Source organism: Elaeis guineensis, chromosome 11 (genome assembly GCF_000442705.2).
Source record: "Elaeis guineensis isolate ETL-2024a chromosome 11, EG11, whole genome shotgun sequence".
In the NCBI taxonomy this organism is placed as follows: domain Eukaryota; kingdom Viridiplantae; phylum Streptophyta; class Magnoliopsida; order Arecales; family Arecaceae; genus Elaeis; species Elaeis guineensis.
In genome coordinates this window covers 115,464,768-115,479,138 of record NC_026003.2, presented here as the reverse complement: position 1 = coordinate 115,479,138, position 14,371 = coordinate 115,464,768, and the positions used below count along the sequence as shown (strand labels likewise).

The window sequence follows — 14,371 nt, the reverse complement described above, 5'->3', positions numbered from 1 at the left end:
TGCTGACTTTATGGACCGACCAGCTCCCACCCACTCAAACAAGCTTCCCGATTTCTCGCATCTGCCGAACCCTCGTAACCCGTTCCTTTGCATGTCATGATTCTTTGGGCAGCAAATTTTGTACTTCGTCTCAGGAGCTGTGTACGCAATGACTATTACACTGACTCCTCTAACTAAATCTGGTGTTGATATTTCAAAAATAATTCAAAGATGGTTCGCGCGAACAAAATCTTTTCTTAAGATATCTCTTAAAGTTTGCTCACCAGCGCTCTAGCAATCATAGTGAACTGGGTGGTGCTTCATTGTTCATACTCTCCCCGTCCAACGGGCAGTTTTTAATTGATCCGTTTCGTGACATTTTTTTCCCTAAAAGGCATTTGGTGACCCAACTAAAATCATCACGGTAATCTAAAAAATACCATGATCCAAATCATGGTTTGATCCTAATGATCTAAGGTTTATATTTGATCCGCCATAGTGTAGTTTTTAAAAATTTTTGAGTTTATATAAATAATTTATTTTATATATTTAAAATTATTGATTATATAATATCCAAAATAAAATTTATATATCTAAGATGAAAAAAAATAATAATTGGGACAACATAAGAAGAGGAAATGCTTAGATTATCGTGAATGGATCGAAGAAATGAAATCACCACTTTAAATTACTTCTCAATAAAATTTTGAGAGTTGAGATCGTAGATTGAAGCAAAAAAAAAAAATTAATGGTGATTCAAAGACATAGAGCCTCTCCTTCAATAGCAAGGCATTCACAAGGATATTCATAAAAAAAGAGATAGGAAAACCAACTAGCGCAAAAGAAAGGAGACGGGTTAGATACAATCACAAAGGGATCGGCCTGTTCAAAAAGAATAGAATGGTTAACTCATCAAGCAAGTGCCACTATAGGATGGAAAAGAGGAGGGATAACAAGTTTATAAAGAAAAGACTAGGCCAAGCAAGAAGGTAAAGAGTGGTGCTGGGTTGATAAGCCCTTATTAAGTATCCCTCGCTCCTTCATGAATAAGGTTCATCCGAGCAAGATGAACTTTCTAGGATTCTGTGGGCATAGCTTGATGGTCGCATAGTTACAGATGACGGTTTTGATTTGATAGTCAGTCATGGACGTAGAGACCTCATTGCATCGATTTATTCAAAAAAAATATTTAATAAAATTTTTTTCTTTCTAATCACTGTGGTGAGAAAAAAAAAATTCTACAAAGATGATGTCTGTTTTTTCCTTGAGGGCATGTTAGTTAATGTAATCATCATAATTTCATCATCTCCATCCATATTATCTTACATGAATCATCCCATACTAAATACCTCATAAAAAAAAATTAATAATTAATTTTTTTTAAAAAAAATGATTGCTATTTTATTATGTGAAAATAATATTAATTTTTAAACCTAGGGTCGTTACGAGAAATCGGTAAAGATCTGAGCTAGGCAAAGCAACCAGCGGTGACGATATCTCTTACCATACTATCTCTCACCATACCCGCGGTGACGATACCGAAGGAACCAGCGGGCGCTGCATTGGTATTCCCGAGACGATACCCCCGGTCCAAGGGCGGAGTCGCCGCCGCGGCCAAGGGGTACTTCCTCTTCTCTCTCTGCAGGCAAACATCCGTTTCCACTCTCGATAACGTTATCCCAGCTATCCCACCGTGATTCCATGGCCGACCCCTCTAACGACGATCTAGACCAACTCCTTGACAGTATGCTTCTATTCCTTCCCCCCTTTCTTCCCCCTTCTCTCTTAATTCCCGCTCCGTTATCCCATCTCTCTACTTTATTCCAGGTGCTTTGGACGACTTCACCAAGCTTGATCTCGCTCCCTCTCAAAGGTGTTCTTTCTTCACCGCTCTTCCATCCACTTCCAATCTTTAATTGGGTTAATTTCTTTTCTATCCGTCTATAAATAGAAGCGGTGGTGTTGGAGATGGGAAAGGAGGTGGGGAAGAGGGAAGGGCTTCTTTGCCCCCTTCTTCTTCGGTGCAGGGATTGGGGATGGGGCTGCCAGACCTGAAGGCGAGGAGGAAGGGGAAGCAGCGGGCTTCTCCCCAGGGATCTCACGCCTCCGAGGCGCTCGAGAAATTGACTCAGCAGACCCGCGAAGCCGTCCGGGGGCTGGAGTCTGCCACCGCCGCGGCCCCGACAGGCGAGGGTGGTTTGGATAGCGAGGCCATGGTCGAGGATTTTGTCAAGCAGTTCGAGGAGCTCGCTGGGTCTCAGGTCTGTCTGTGTCCCGTTTTATTTGTTCGTTTGTGACTTTGTGCTTCAGAAATTAAGTTCTTAAGGATGTTTGGTTTTTGATATTTGGGATTTAGAGTCGCTTACATGGAGAAGAAGTACATTCTGGGAATCTTTCTTTTATTTAATTCATTTGTTTGTAGTTTATGATTGCGTTCCAGTAGTATATGAAGTGGATTAAATTAGGGGAGCTTCTGGTAGATGTAGAAATGATTTGACTTGCTTTTCTTGTTTTATCATTTGAGTTTATCATTCTACGAGCTTGTTTAGTGTTAGTACTAGATAATTATATACGTTGATCTTTGGCTTATAACCTATATATGATAAGATATCAATTAGAGTTGGAACGGGTTGGTTTTCGGTTTTGAGTTAATTTATGGCCAATTTTAGCATAAATACTTTATGCTCTAGTTGATAATGTTTTCTTTTTGTATTGGAAGGGAAATATTTCCTAGAGGTAGAAAAATGTATCTAGCAAATTTTCCTCTCCTTGCAGCTGAACTAGTTAATATAAATATTGTTTTTCTTTCCCCTGATAAATGATAATCAACAATGGGAGGGCAATAAATTGCAAAGAAGTGTTACTAGGACACCCTACAGTTATGTGGGCTTCGTAAGCTCTTTGTGCCAAGTTGTGGTTTCAAGCAACTCCAATTATCAGGAGTCTCTTTATGCACTTTTGGTTATAGTGCCATAGAAGGACATAGTAGTGAGAAAATTGATAAGCTATATCTAAAACAAGTATGCATCAATGGACTAAAAGGATGTATGGTGAGCAGACATCAAGTGTGCATGATTGAAATTGATCTACCAGAATCTCTGGTCTTTGGGTTTCCAACGACATGCATGACCTTGAGAACAAGGAAGATAAGTGTGTGGATTACTGGCTTGAGTCTAACATGGTGTGAAGTGTGAACATCTACATAGGCCACAATTCATCGAGGAAAAAGTATGCTAACTAGTAGAAATGAAGATCTTGATAGTAATATTGATATTACTCTGACGATTCTTGACATTTTTTATCTAAAAAATAAGCTAATGGCTTTTCTAGGCATCCTTAGAAGTCTTTCAGCATGCAAATGGGGATTGAGCACACCCTAGGGGCACTTGGTAGCAAGTACCTAGGAGCTTCTTCACCAATAAGGATTTTTTGAGGCAAAAAGAGATCATAAACATCAGATATCCTGGATCTTGGGACTTGGTAGTTAATAAAACATTAACTTCATGCAAGCTGAAATCTCCTTCACCCAATTATGTTATCTAATATGATGCCAGTGCTGGTGATGACATCCTTTGATTTGGGCAAGAACTATTATGATGGTTATGAGCACCATGATGAGTCAACACAGACTGGAGGATTGGTTAATTAGGTCCTGTTACTGTGGGTTAAGAGTAGATTTTGAGCATTACCATGACCAGGTATACCCTGACAAGTTCTTTATTTAGTCAAATAATGTCAAGTATTTCTTGAGGTGACAAACTACCACAATGTGAAAGTTTTAACTTTAAATTGGGAAGAAATATATAACCAAATATTTGCATACATAATGTCCAACCAGGCTGGTACTTATATGAGGGTAAATATTACTTTCACATGTATAGAACCTTCAGAGGGCACAAAAAAAAAAGCATTTCTGGAGCTTCATTGTAGGTTTATGAAGTCATTTAAAGATAAATCTTTTCTTAAAGAAAAAAAAGAAGCCATTAGTTCAACTGTTTAGAAATATATCAGAGCAAATGCAAACATAGATCTCATACTCCCTTCTCACCAACACCTTTCTTCTGTTGTTACAGGCATGATGTAGTTTTGATGCCTCCCCAGGATTTTGTCTTGCGCCTTTAAGGAAATTTTGAGGCTTGAATTCTAACTTTATTGTAATGTAATTTTCAAAATGTATGTTTGATTGCTTTTATGTGCTCTGTGACAGCAAACTCCTTTTTGAAGTATTCAAAGAGGTCATGATGTCATAAAACCTATATATATATATATATATATATATATATATATGATTGGTTCTGATTTTCATGAGCTCATTTTTCAGTTTATGTAGAGGCACATGGAACAAACTGCCAATCCTTAAAATTTCCAAATTAGTTACTGGAATATCATTGTACTTCTAATTGCTGTTCATAATTGGCTGAATGCCAGTTAACATCTGGAACTTTTAAAGTGGTCGACAAGAAAGACACTGTTTGCTATAGTGAATACTGCAGTGACAAGTATTCCCTGATGTAGCGAGAATGATGCTACTCATGCATTTAATAGAGCTTCAATCAGGTTCAACCAATAAATCCTAAAGCAGAATGAATTGACAAAAATATCAAGATTTTAGTACCCTTTTCATTATTTGCACAGATAACAGCTCAGGACTTCAAAGGGTTGCACAACCAAATATTTGGTAGCTACAACTTACATGTCCATTAGGATGTATCCATGATTGTCTTATTATTTGACGAAGTACAATACCTTCTGATGGCTTTGATGTTTTCAGGTGCTACTGTGCCAACAAGGATGAGAATTATGTTTGAAGATTAATTAAAGACTTAACCTGTATTTTTTATGATGGTTCTCTACATTTTCAATGAAAATTGGATAGGATACTCTGGAGTCATCGTGGAGATGGAAAAGTCTGTATTCCTCCCCCATTTGTGTTTTTTGACATGGAGACTTGTTCTCACAAATTGTTATTAACTCAGAAATCCTGATTTAATTAACATTCACACTATGGGTTGATAAGAAATAAGCATGGCAAGAGTGATCTCTAGCAACATGATTTGAAATGTTATATTCTGTACCTGAGTTACAGTAATATCATATATGACAAGTAGAGGTTATAGTCTATATAATGAAAACATTATTATCTGAGATATCTCATATGATCATCCAAGTATTCACGTAAATTCTTGTTTAACATCAATAGAAAAGGGAAAATCTTGCTTTTAAATAAAAAATTTGTACTCTATTGCCTCCAATGGAATGGTGTTTACCTGAAGCACTATTTTTCTGTTTGAATGAAATATGCCCTTTTTGGATGTTGAGATTTTTCATTTTGTTCTTTTGCCTGAAGCATTCCTTTGGTTTCTCGAATCTTTCTAATGGTCTATTGGCTTGAAATTATTATGTTTCTAATGCATTGATTTTTCTATTGTATAGGACATGGAATCCATTGTTGAAACTATGATGCAACAACTTTTGTCCAAGGAGATTCTTCATGAACCTATGAAGGAAATTGGAGAAAGATATCCAAAGTGGTTGGAGGAGCACAAAAATGGATTGAACCAGGAAGAATACGATCGCTATTATCGCCAATATGAGCTCATATTGAAGCTGAATGATGTATATGAAAATGAGCCTGAAAATTTCTCTAAGATTGTTGATCTTATGCAGAACATGCAGGAATGTGGCCAACCTCCCAATGATATTGTTCAAGAGCTTGCCCCTGATCTTGATCTAAACAATCTGGGCCAAATGTGAGTCTTCCATTCCATATCTGGCTGCGTAACACTCTAATATACATTTTCTAAGTACTAGAATGTATCTTTTTTGACATTTTACAATTATTGATTATTAGGACTTTTTTAATCAATAACATAGGCCTCTAAGGTACTGGCTAAAGCTTGCTGGTCTTAGGTCCTGGTCTTAAGTTACTGATCATTCGTGGCGTTGACCTCCAAATAGCATATATGGCTTATTTTGTTGTTGGTAACATGACGTTGGTTGATGATGCATCCATGGAAGGGCAAAGTATTAGTTGAAGACCTGAGGTTGTCTGTGAAACTTATGGATGATATTAATTAAAAACTATTTTATGAAACCCCCAATAAACCCATTTCTTATTATTTATTAGCAACTACACTGAGAATGTTTCATAATGAGAATGTTGTTAGAACTAAGGGATGAAGAATCTCGAACAATTTTCACTTTCCTTGTTTCCATTTTATTGAACGATGGACACATCGATGAGAATGTCACAGCAAGGATTAAAGCAAGGCTAGTGCATATTCGCTTAGGCAGAATTATGCTATTATCAACTATTACTTAGATAAACACCTTTGAATTATATGGATCATCACATTAGGTACTGAAAAAGGCATATTAACATAGTTACCTAGACCAATGGCAACTAGTGGACTCATCTTCTTATTGAGATAGAGGTTAAGGCACCCCATACAGCCAATATGTGTGATTTGGAGTTTATGCAGGCAATGAGAAACAAGGTTAAAATTGAACAATATTATCAATGTGTGCTGTAATATGTCAAGGATACCTACTGAATAGAACCCTTCCCAGTGCAATATGTAGTCAATATGCCTTGGGACTGATGAGGCATGCATCGAACTCGTTTTGATAAATATCACTGTGCAGCACATTATGATACATAAACGATGCACAGGAGATAAGTGCTGACAAACTTAGTATTGATTGAAGTCAAACTAATGATGAACTTTAGATTGTGTTAGTGTTATTAAACAAACACAACAGTTAGTATTCATTCATTGCATTAGAAATGTCTATTTGAGTGAAGCATATGATATAAAAATTTAAAGGTCATTAAACAGTTACAGAAATAGTTCATATGAATTAAAGAGAACCTTCTCTTGCATATCACTGTAACTTTAAACTGATTGTTGACTGGGTTGTGTATCTTTCCAAGCTGGTTTATGGCAGGCATTGTCTTGATGGAGATACCATCCTGAGAGATGACTGATACAGGCACAACATGCGAAGACTTGGATCTTGAATATAAAGCCATAGCTTGTACCCCGTTTATCCCAAAATTTTTGTCAACATACTTTCCCTCTGCTAGACGGTAGTGTACATCCTAAAATGTTTTGGTGATCATTTATTTCCATCGAAGATATGATAATAAATTAATTAATAGCCTCCTAATATCACCTAGCAAACTGAGAAATCATGAACCATATGACCAGTTCCACAAATGCAATCATGAAGCCAAATTGGAGTACTAGATAAGTGCAAGATGAGCCAGTAAAGCTTAGGATGTTGAAGTAAATGTTACAGTACAATTAGGAAGAATAGATGCAAGTAATTAGGAGAAGGTTGGAGGAGCACCTTTAACATGGGTTTGAACTTGTGCAGTGCAAGCTAGAAAGACCTCATGAAGAACAGATTGATTCCAATTTGGAAGACTAGAAAAGAATAAAGGTATCCGAGACTACTTATACAGCGCTTGTACTAGGCTGTATGGAGGTAGCTATCATTTCTAAGGACAGCATGTAATAACAACCAATTGTGTATTAGGATTAATAGGTAATTAGATAAGCAAACTGTTATAATTTTAATTCTTAACTAATATTAAATTTTATCAGTGGATTAGAAGTAATGCTAATATCTTAGCTCATGCCATTCATGCATCATTATGACTGAACTTCTGATATCTGGTATAGCTGTTACAGCAGAGGATAGTGTATAGATCGGCATTAGTTTGACAAACTTATATTGCTGCTTTTGTTGGCAAAAACCATTTGAAAGATATAATTTATAATCTGCATCTACCACTGAGCTTTGGCTAATACAGGATTGCTGTAAAAGCACCTGGTTATGCCACCAGTTATGCATGTGCTTGGTAAAATCTCATGCATGCCCGACAGGATTGCTTGAGATGATGTGTATCTTGCCAACAATCTGCTCATAGGATTTTAATGTTTTGCTTTAAAATTGCACATTTGTGAATTTTAACTCCTCTCTCTCTCTCTTCTTCTTCTTCTTTTTGGTTTTCCTGCAGATCACCAGAGCTGCTCCAGTCTACATCCAATTGCTGTGTAATGTGAATTGGGCATTGCCTCTCAGTATAGAAAACTTTTTGCTTCTTTTTCTTCTTTCTGGATGTCGAAAATAAGTTGGTTTCACTTCAATGTTTGTTTCCTCTCTTTGATTTTTTCACATGAAAAATTTTATCAGTGTAGCATAGTTTATTATGTTAATGCTTTTCAGTTTATAGTATTTTTTGGGTTTGTAATGCCCCCATTTGATGACGGCTATAACTATACTGAACTGGTACAGGACTGTTCATCACCAAAAGATGAATGCTGTCAAACCAAATAATAACGTGCCTCTGTCCATTGCATGAGTTAACAACCGTATTACAGGAATCTGTATGCTGTGTTATGCAGTGAAACCATATAAGAAAGTGTATCAGTTGTTTCACTGCATGATTTGACAACAATATTTATTCGATGGATGCGGTTTTTTTTTTTTTTTTCGTAGAAACAACAAGGTTGTGGAGATGGTTGTGCTCTGGCATCTGAGAGGCTGAGCCGGTGTGTTCCATTGACGAAGTAGCGCTCCTTTCAAGCAAGGGTGCGACCTTTCATGAATGTTACTCTATTCATAATTTTCATCATTCCCAGCCTATCAGATCTCTCCAAAGGACGGTTAACACGATCCTTCCCTGAAACAACCAAATGTTGGTTCCAAGTTAAAATCCTTCGAGCTTTGTTATTTTAGTGGCACGAGGTGCTGCTCTTTGGTTAGGATTAGCATTTGAACGTCACCAGAAAAAAAATAGTTTCATATACGGTAATTAAGGAAAACAATTTGGTTTAAATTAAACTATTGCGTAGGCTTTTTCCAAGAAGGTTATTATGAGAGTGAAAAAATTCAGAAAACTTAAAATATTTAAAATATTATAGGGGGGCGGTATTTTGAGAATAGGAAAATTTTAACGTGTGATATTGGAACAGTTGGCTATAGGTTAACCATGTACGAAATATTTCAACTCCTTAACCAGAATTTTGCGTGAACCCTTGAACTAGTAGACTGTTTGTTTGTATCTAAGCAACAATTGATCGTAACGAAATCCTGCTGGTTTTTTGACCATGACAAAGCTACAATATGAGCTTACACGTATAATAATCAATGCACGTTCTTAATAGATCATTAATGAAAGAGCTTTCCCGGAAGAATTTTTTTAAAAAGATATTTAAGTGATGAATTCTATTTAAATAGCCTTCAAATTCCTCGGATAACCATGGATTTTCGACCTGGAAGGGAAAAAAAAAAATCCACAGGTGGAGGAAAATAAATAAATTATAGCAAGATGTTGAGGTTCTGCCACGCCTCCACCATCGAGATCCCACTCTTCTCCCCTAGCTTCGGTCTAAGGGGAACCGTGAACCCAACTCCCCTTGACACCGGCGGGAACGCTTGGAGAGTCTTCTTCTTTTCTTTTCTTTTCTTTTCTTTTTTTTCTTGATTTTTTTTTTTTTGAAATACTTTTCCGTTTTACTTTCTTTTCTCTATTTTTGTTCCTTTGTTATTTTCAGGGGCATCTACGAAGTTACTTGCATGTGTCATAATAAATGCTCGCATGAGGCTGTGAGGATCCCCTGCAAAGATAATTCTTTTTAGTAATCTCTTCTTGATTCTTTCTTTAGATGACATTTTGTAAAATAAAATAAATAATTAACAGCGTAAGTGAATTGTTCTGTAGTAAAAAATAATCACACAAAATCCTCTTCCTTGAAAACATTTTGTCTGGTGGGATCGGAGTCATGAATCCATTAGATGCTGCCTCTTTAATCGCATGTGCTACTGATTAACTATTTGAAAGCAATGCCCCTCAAGATATCTTTGCTTTAAACAGGTAATGAGGACCAATGAAAAAACTCCAATTTTACAGCACGAATACAGATTTAATTTTCATTGGAAACACAGGCTGTAACGCTGTTTGGTTTGGGTCCTTTGGGAACGACGAAAGAATAAGCCCTGGAATAAGGAAGGAATAGCTGTTCCAGTCATACCAGCTTAGTCCTAGAATAGCTATTTGAAAGAAGGGTGAAATAATTTTATTTCTTATAAAGTAACGCCCTCTTCTATTCCATCTCCTTTTATATGAATAATACCATCAAATACTTAATCTAGAGTTTATATGTCATGATTTAAAAAAAAAAATCAGCCAAACAGTGCAATGTTCTATAAATTCTGGAATTGTAGTCGAGTGGTATGCCCCAATTATAAAGTGATTTGGAGAGAACGGGTACCTGAAAAATTGAGGATTTTTGTTTGGTTGGCCTTGAAGATTAGCAGAGAAAGAAGGGCTGTAAGCTCTGCATGTTCCCTCTGTGGTAAGGATTCCGAATCGGTGGCATATTTCTCCGGTGCCCTTTCTCAAAAAGTATTTGGGTTACTTTAAGAACTTTGTTTGAAGTTTAGAAGTTGGCTGTTGAACCTGCATGAACTATGGACCACCTGGTGGGAAGGAAACTTGCAGCCTTTTTTGGGTCGCTCAGGGTTACTGCCCACTATGGCATAGAGCACTTCATCAATTTGACTGTTTATTCTTTACCCAAAAAAAAAAAATATTGAGTATAAAATACCCCCAGCCGAAGTTCGTACCAGGAGTGATCCTTCCAGGACTCTGCCGACGTCCAACCTTGGGCGACATATTTTCGAACCTCTCCGACGGTCGAGCTTCCGCAACATTCTCAAGTTCTGCCGACGGACGAACTCCTGCCGCATCTTCCGGGCTTCTCCGATGATAAGCTTCTTCGGTTATCCATCAGACTGCTCCTAGCGCTCTCTGGATCCTACCTTCGGTCGATCTCCTACAAGGGTCAACCGTCTGTCGGACCCCTTCCAGATCTTTTCCGACAGGATTCGATTGACTCCAATCCGAATTTCTTCCAGAGCTACGTCAGTTCGTCAGTGGCCGAACTTTTCCAACAGCAGATCTCCACGACGGACGGGCTCCATCCAAGTTTCTACGGCGGTCGACCACCTTCTGGGTTTCATCCGGGCTCCTACAGGAGCTAGACTTCTTCCTCGAACTCCTACTGCAGGTAGACTTCAGCCCTGAGCTCCCATTGCAGGTAGACCTCATCCGAATTCTTACAAGGGCTGGACTCCGAGCTTCTGCTACAAGCAATCTACTCCGAGCTACTACTACAAGCGGTCTACTTTAAACTTCTACTACGAGCGGTTCGCGTTGGATTTCTACTGTAAGCCTCCACCCGAGCTTCCCTTGTGAACGAATTCCTTCCGGACCTCTATTGCAGGCAGGCTTCGACCGAGCTTCCTCAATAAATGATCTCCATCCGCACTTCTACGGGAACCAGACTCCAACCGAACTTCTGTAGCAGACAGATTCCGAATGAACTCCCACGATGCACGGGCTTCAGCAGTCGAACCTCTCCAGCGAGTGAACCTCCTAGCGCCATCCGACATCCACTGCCGGTCGACCTTCTGACGGATTCTGCGTGAAACTGAACTTCGTCCACAGAAAGTCCCTGACCGAGCTTCTACAGCAGATGACCTTCGCCTGCAGTATTAACGCCCAAGGCACCCAATGGTAGAAAGCTCGCCAGCAACATCCGAGCTCCTCTCAGATGGAGAGGTACCCCTCTCCGTCAGACCCCCCAACCGAGCTTCAGCCGACAGGCTTGGACTTCCTGGCAGGCCACAGTAATGGCCGCGACTCTGCTCCACTTTTTATAACGGATCCCACGCGGCTCCATCATGCTCTGGCAAGTCACGACAATGGACATTACTCCACTCTCCACAACAGGCTCCACGTGGCAGGCCACGACGATGGCCACGACTCCACTCCACTACTCTCTGTAACAAACTCCTCATGGCTCCAAACGGCCCACTACCGGGCGATTACAGACGTCGCTGTCAATCTGTTATGCCCACCGCCTATAAAAAGGGGACCCCAGATATGTTATTCTCTAAGCTTTAATCTCTATCTAAAAAATTCTGCTAGAATTTTCGTTCGAGCACTCCATTCTTGTTGAGACAGAGAACTGACTTGAGCATCGGAGGGTCTTGCCGGAGCACCCCCACCTCCGGTTTAGACTTTGTTTGCAGATCCCGACGGCGACCGCAACTCCCTCGACTCTAGCTTCTCCGACGTCGGTGGATTTTTGCATCAATAGGATTGGCGCTAGAAGAAGGGTACTGTGTCTTCGCAGTACTCTTGTTCTTAAAGGAGCGCTCAACGGGACCACCTCCGGTCATCTTCTCCGACATCTCCTCCTCCGGTTGCCTGCCTGATCTCCACCTGATGCCTCCCCAAAGGGCATCCACCAGGCGGTCAACGGCCTCCGCGGCCAGATCTCAGCGAGCTCCGCAAGCCCCGACCTCATCTCCGATTTTCCAGACTCCTCCTCCTCCGACGACGGCGGTCGGCATGGAGCAGTTTGACTTACTGGTTCAATAGGTCAGAGGCCTCACCGAAGCAGTGCAGGCCATGCAGCAGCAGCCGCATCAGCCGCAAGCATTGGTGCGGCTGAAAAGAGCATCGCTGGAGTTCCAGAATTCGACGACCGGATGGGCCACATGGGCCTACCGCCCTGTCTTTCCCAGAAAAGAAAAACAGAAGGCGGAGAGTCCTCCGTCCGATCATGATTCAACCCCCGGAGAGTCCCTGCCTCCGCTCCACCAGAAGACCCTCGAGGCCCGCGATCGAGAGGACCTCCTGGATCAGAGATTTCAGGAGATGAACCGGCAGATCGAAGAGCTCCGCCGTGCTCCCACTGCTTACGGTGAGGACATCTGCACTGACCCTCCTTTCTCCCAAATGATCATGCAGGAATCAATCCCGCCGAACTTCAAGCTCCCCCAATTCGAGAGCTACGACGGGACCTCGGATCCGGTCGACCACTTGGAGGCCTTTCGGACCATGATGCTGCTCCATGGCGTGCCAGACGCCATTTTGTGTCGAGCTTTTCCGTCTACCTTGAAGGGAGCAGCAAGGAATTGGTACTTGGCACTGAAGTCGGGTACAATCTTCTCCTTCGACCAGATGAGTCACCAGTTCGCGGCTCATTTCGTCAGCAGCCGGCATCCTCGACGAGGTTCGGAGTCCCTCATCTACATCAAGCAAAAGGAGGGAGAATCCATCCGAGCTTACGTCAACCGCTTCAACACCGTCGCTCTGGAGATCCGGAACCTGGACCAATCGGTTGCAATGGCTGCCTTAAAGAGCGGCCTTCAAAAGAATGACCTCCTCTTCTTCCTAGAAAAGAAGTATCCTAGAGATTTTGTCGATCTGCTGGCTCAGGCCGAAGGATATGCCCGAGCGGAAGAAGCCTTCAAGCTGAAGGACGAGGAAGCTGCGAAGGAGCGGTAGGCGGGCGACTCCAGCAAGCCCGCAGTTGAAAGAGGGCCGAGTGAGGCTCGGCCATGTTCTCGGACTCCTCCCGGGCACAAGCATGCCCAGACTCCTCCCCGAGCACGCAGGCAGAGAAGCCCGGACTGCAGGATTCGATGGGGCTCTCCCCCAAGAAGATTCCGCAGTTATGCCCCCCTCAACGCATCGAAAACTCAAGTACTGATGGAGGTCAGGGAGTAGCTCCCAAGGCCAGAAAGGATGTGCACACACCTCGGGAAGCGCAATCCTAACAAGTTCTGCCTCTACCATCGTGACCACGACCATGACACGGAGGAATGCATTCAACTCCGAGATGAGATCGAAGAGCTCATCAGAAGAGGTCGGCTCGACAGGTTCATTCGGCGCCGGCCTGAGGGTAGAGAGGATTGGCCAAAGGCCCTACCATAACCTGAGCCGTCGAGGAGGGAAGAGCAGCCCGAAGATCGGCCTCCAATTGGGATCATTAACTCCATTTCTGGAGGACCTCGACGAGGGACGAACCTTCTACGACCATGGGATTTGAAAAATCTGTAAATGTATTACTAACGATTTTGCTTTAAATCAAGATTCCTTTCAGATTTGCATATCTTTCCCTTTTGGCATGGACCCGTAACGACAGGGGATAACCCTAGACAATGAAAGTAAATCCATGTTAGGAACAGGAAGAGAACCTTATCCTAACATGGGCAAAATTGGAAGTCCGATTATTTCAAGACCGGGTGGGGGGAGAGGCTCATATAACGGCCCTTATGTGCCCCTACGGCCATGTTAAGAACAGGAAAAGAACCTTGTCCTAACATGGGCAAAGTTGAAAGTCTGGTTATTTTAAGGCCGGACGGGGGGAGAGGCCCATACAACGACCCTTATGTGCCCCCACGACTATGTTAGGGACAGGAGGAGAACCTCGTCCTAACATGAACAAAGTCAAAGATCCGGTTCTCCTTAAATTGGATGGGGGGAGAGGCCCTGCAACGTCCTTATGTGCCCCCACAGCCCTGT

General features: G+C 41.3%; 1 protein-coding gene across 1 annotated transcript; it reads left to right on the top strand.

The window, feature by feature from the left end:
- The first annotated feature begins 1,513 nt into the window (after window positions 1-1,513).
- Window positions 1,514-8,223, top strand: LOC105054005 (peroxisome biogenesis protein 19-2). The gene is made up of 5 exons (XM_010935371.3): window positions 1,514-1,723; window positions 1,807-1,852; window positions 1,931-2,240; window positions 5,413-5,729; window positions 8,006-8,223. The coding sequence occupies exons 1-5, from the start codon at window positions 1,681-1,683 to the stop codon at window positions 8,049-8,051; spliced, it is 762 nt and encodes a 253-aa protein (XP_010933673.1). The 5' UTR covers window positions 1,514-1,680; the 3' UTR covers window positions 8,052-8,223.
- The last annotated feature ends 6,148 nt before the right edge of the window (window positions 8,224-14,371 follow it).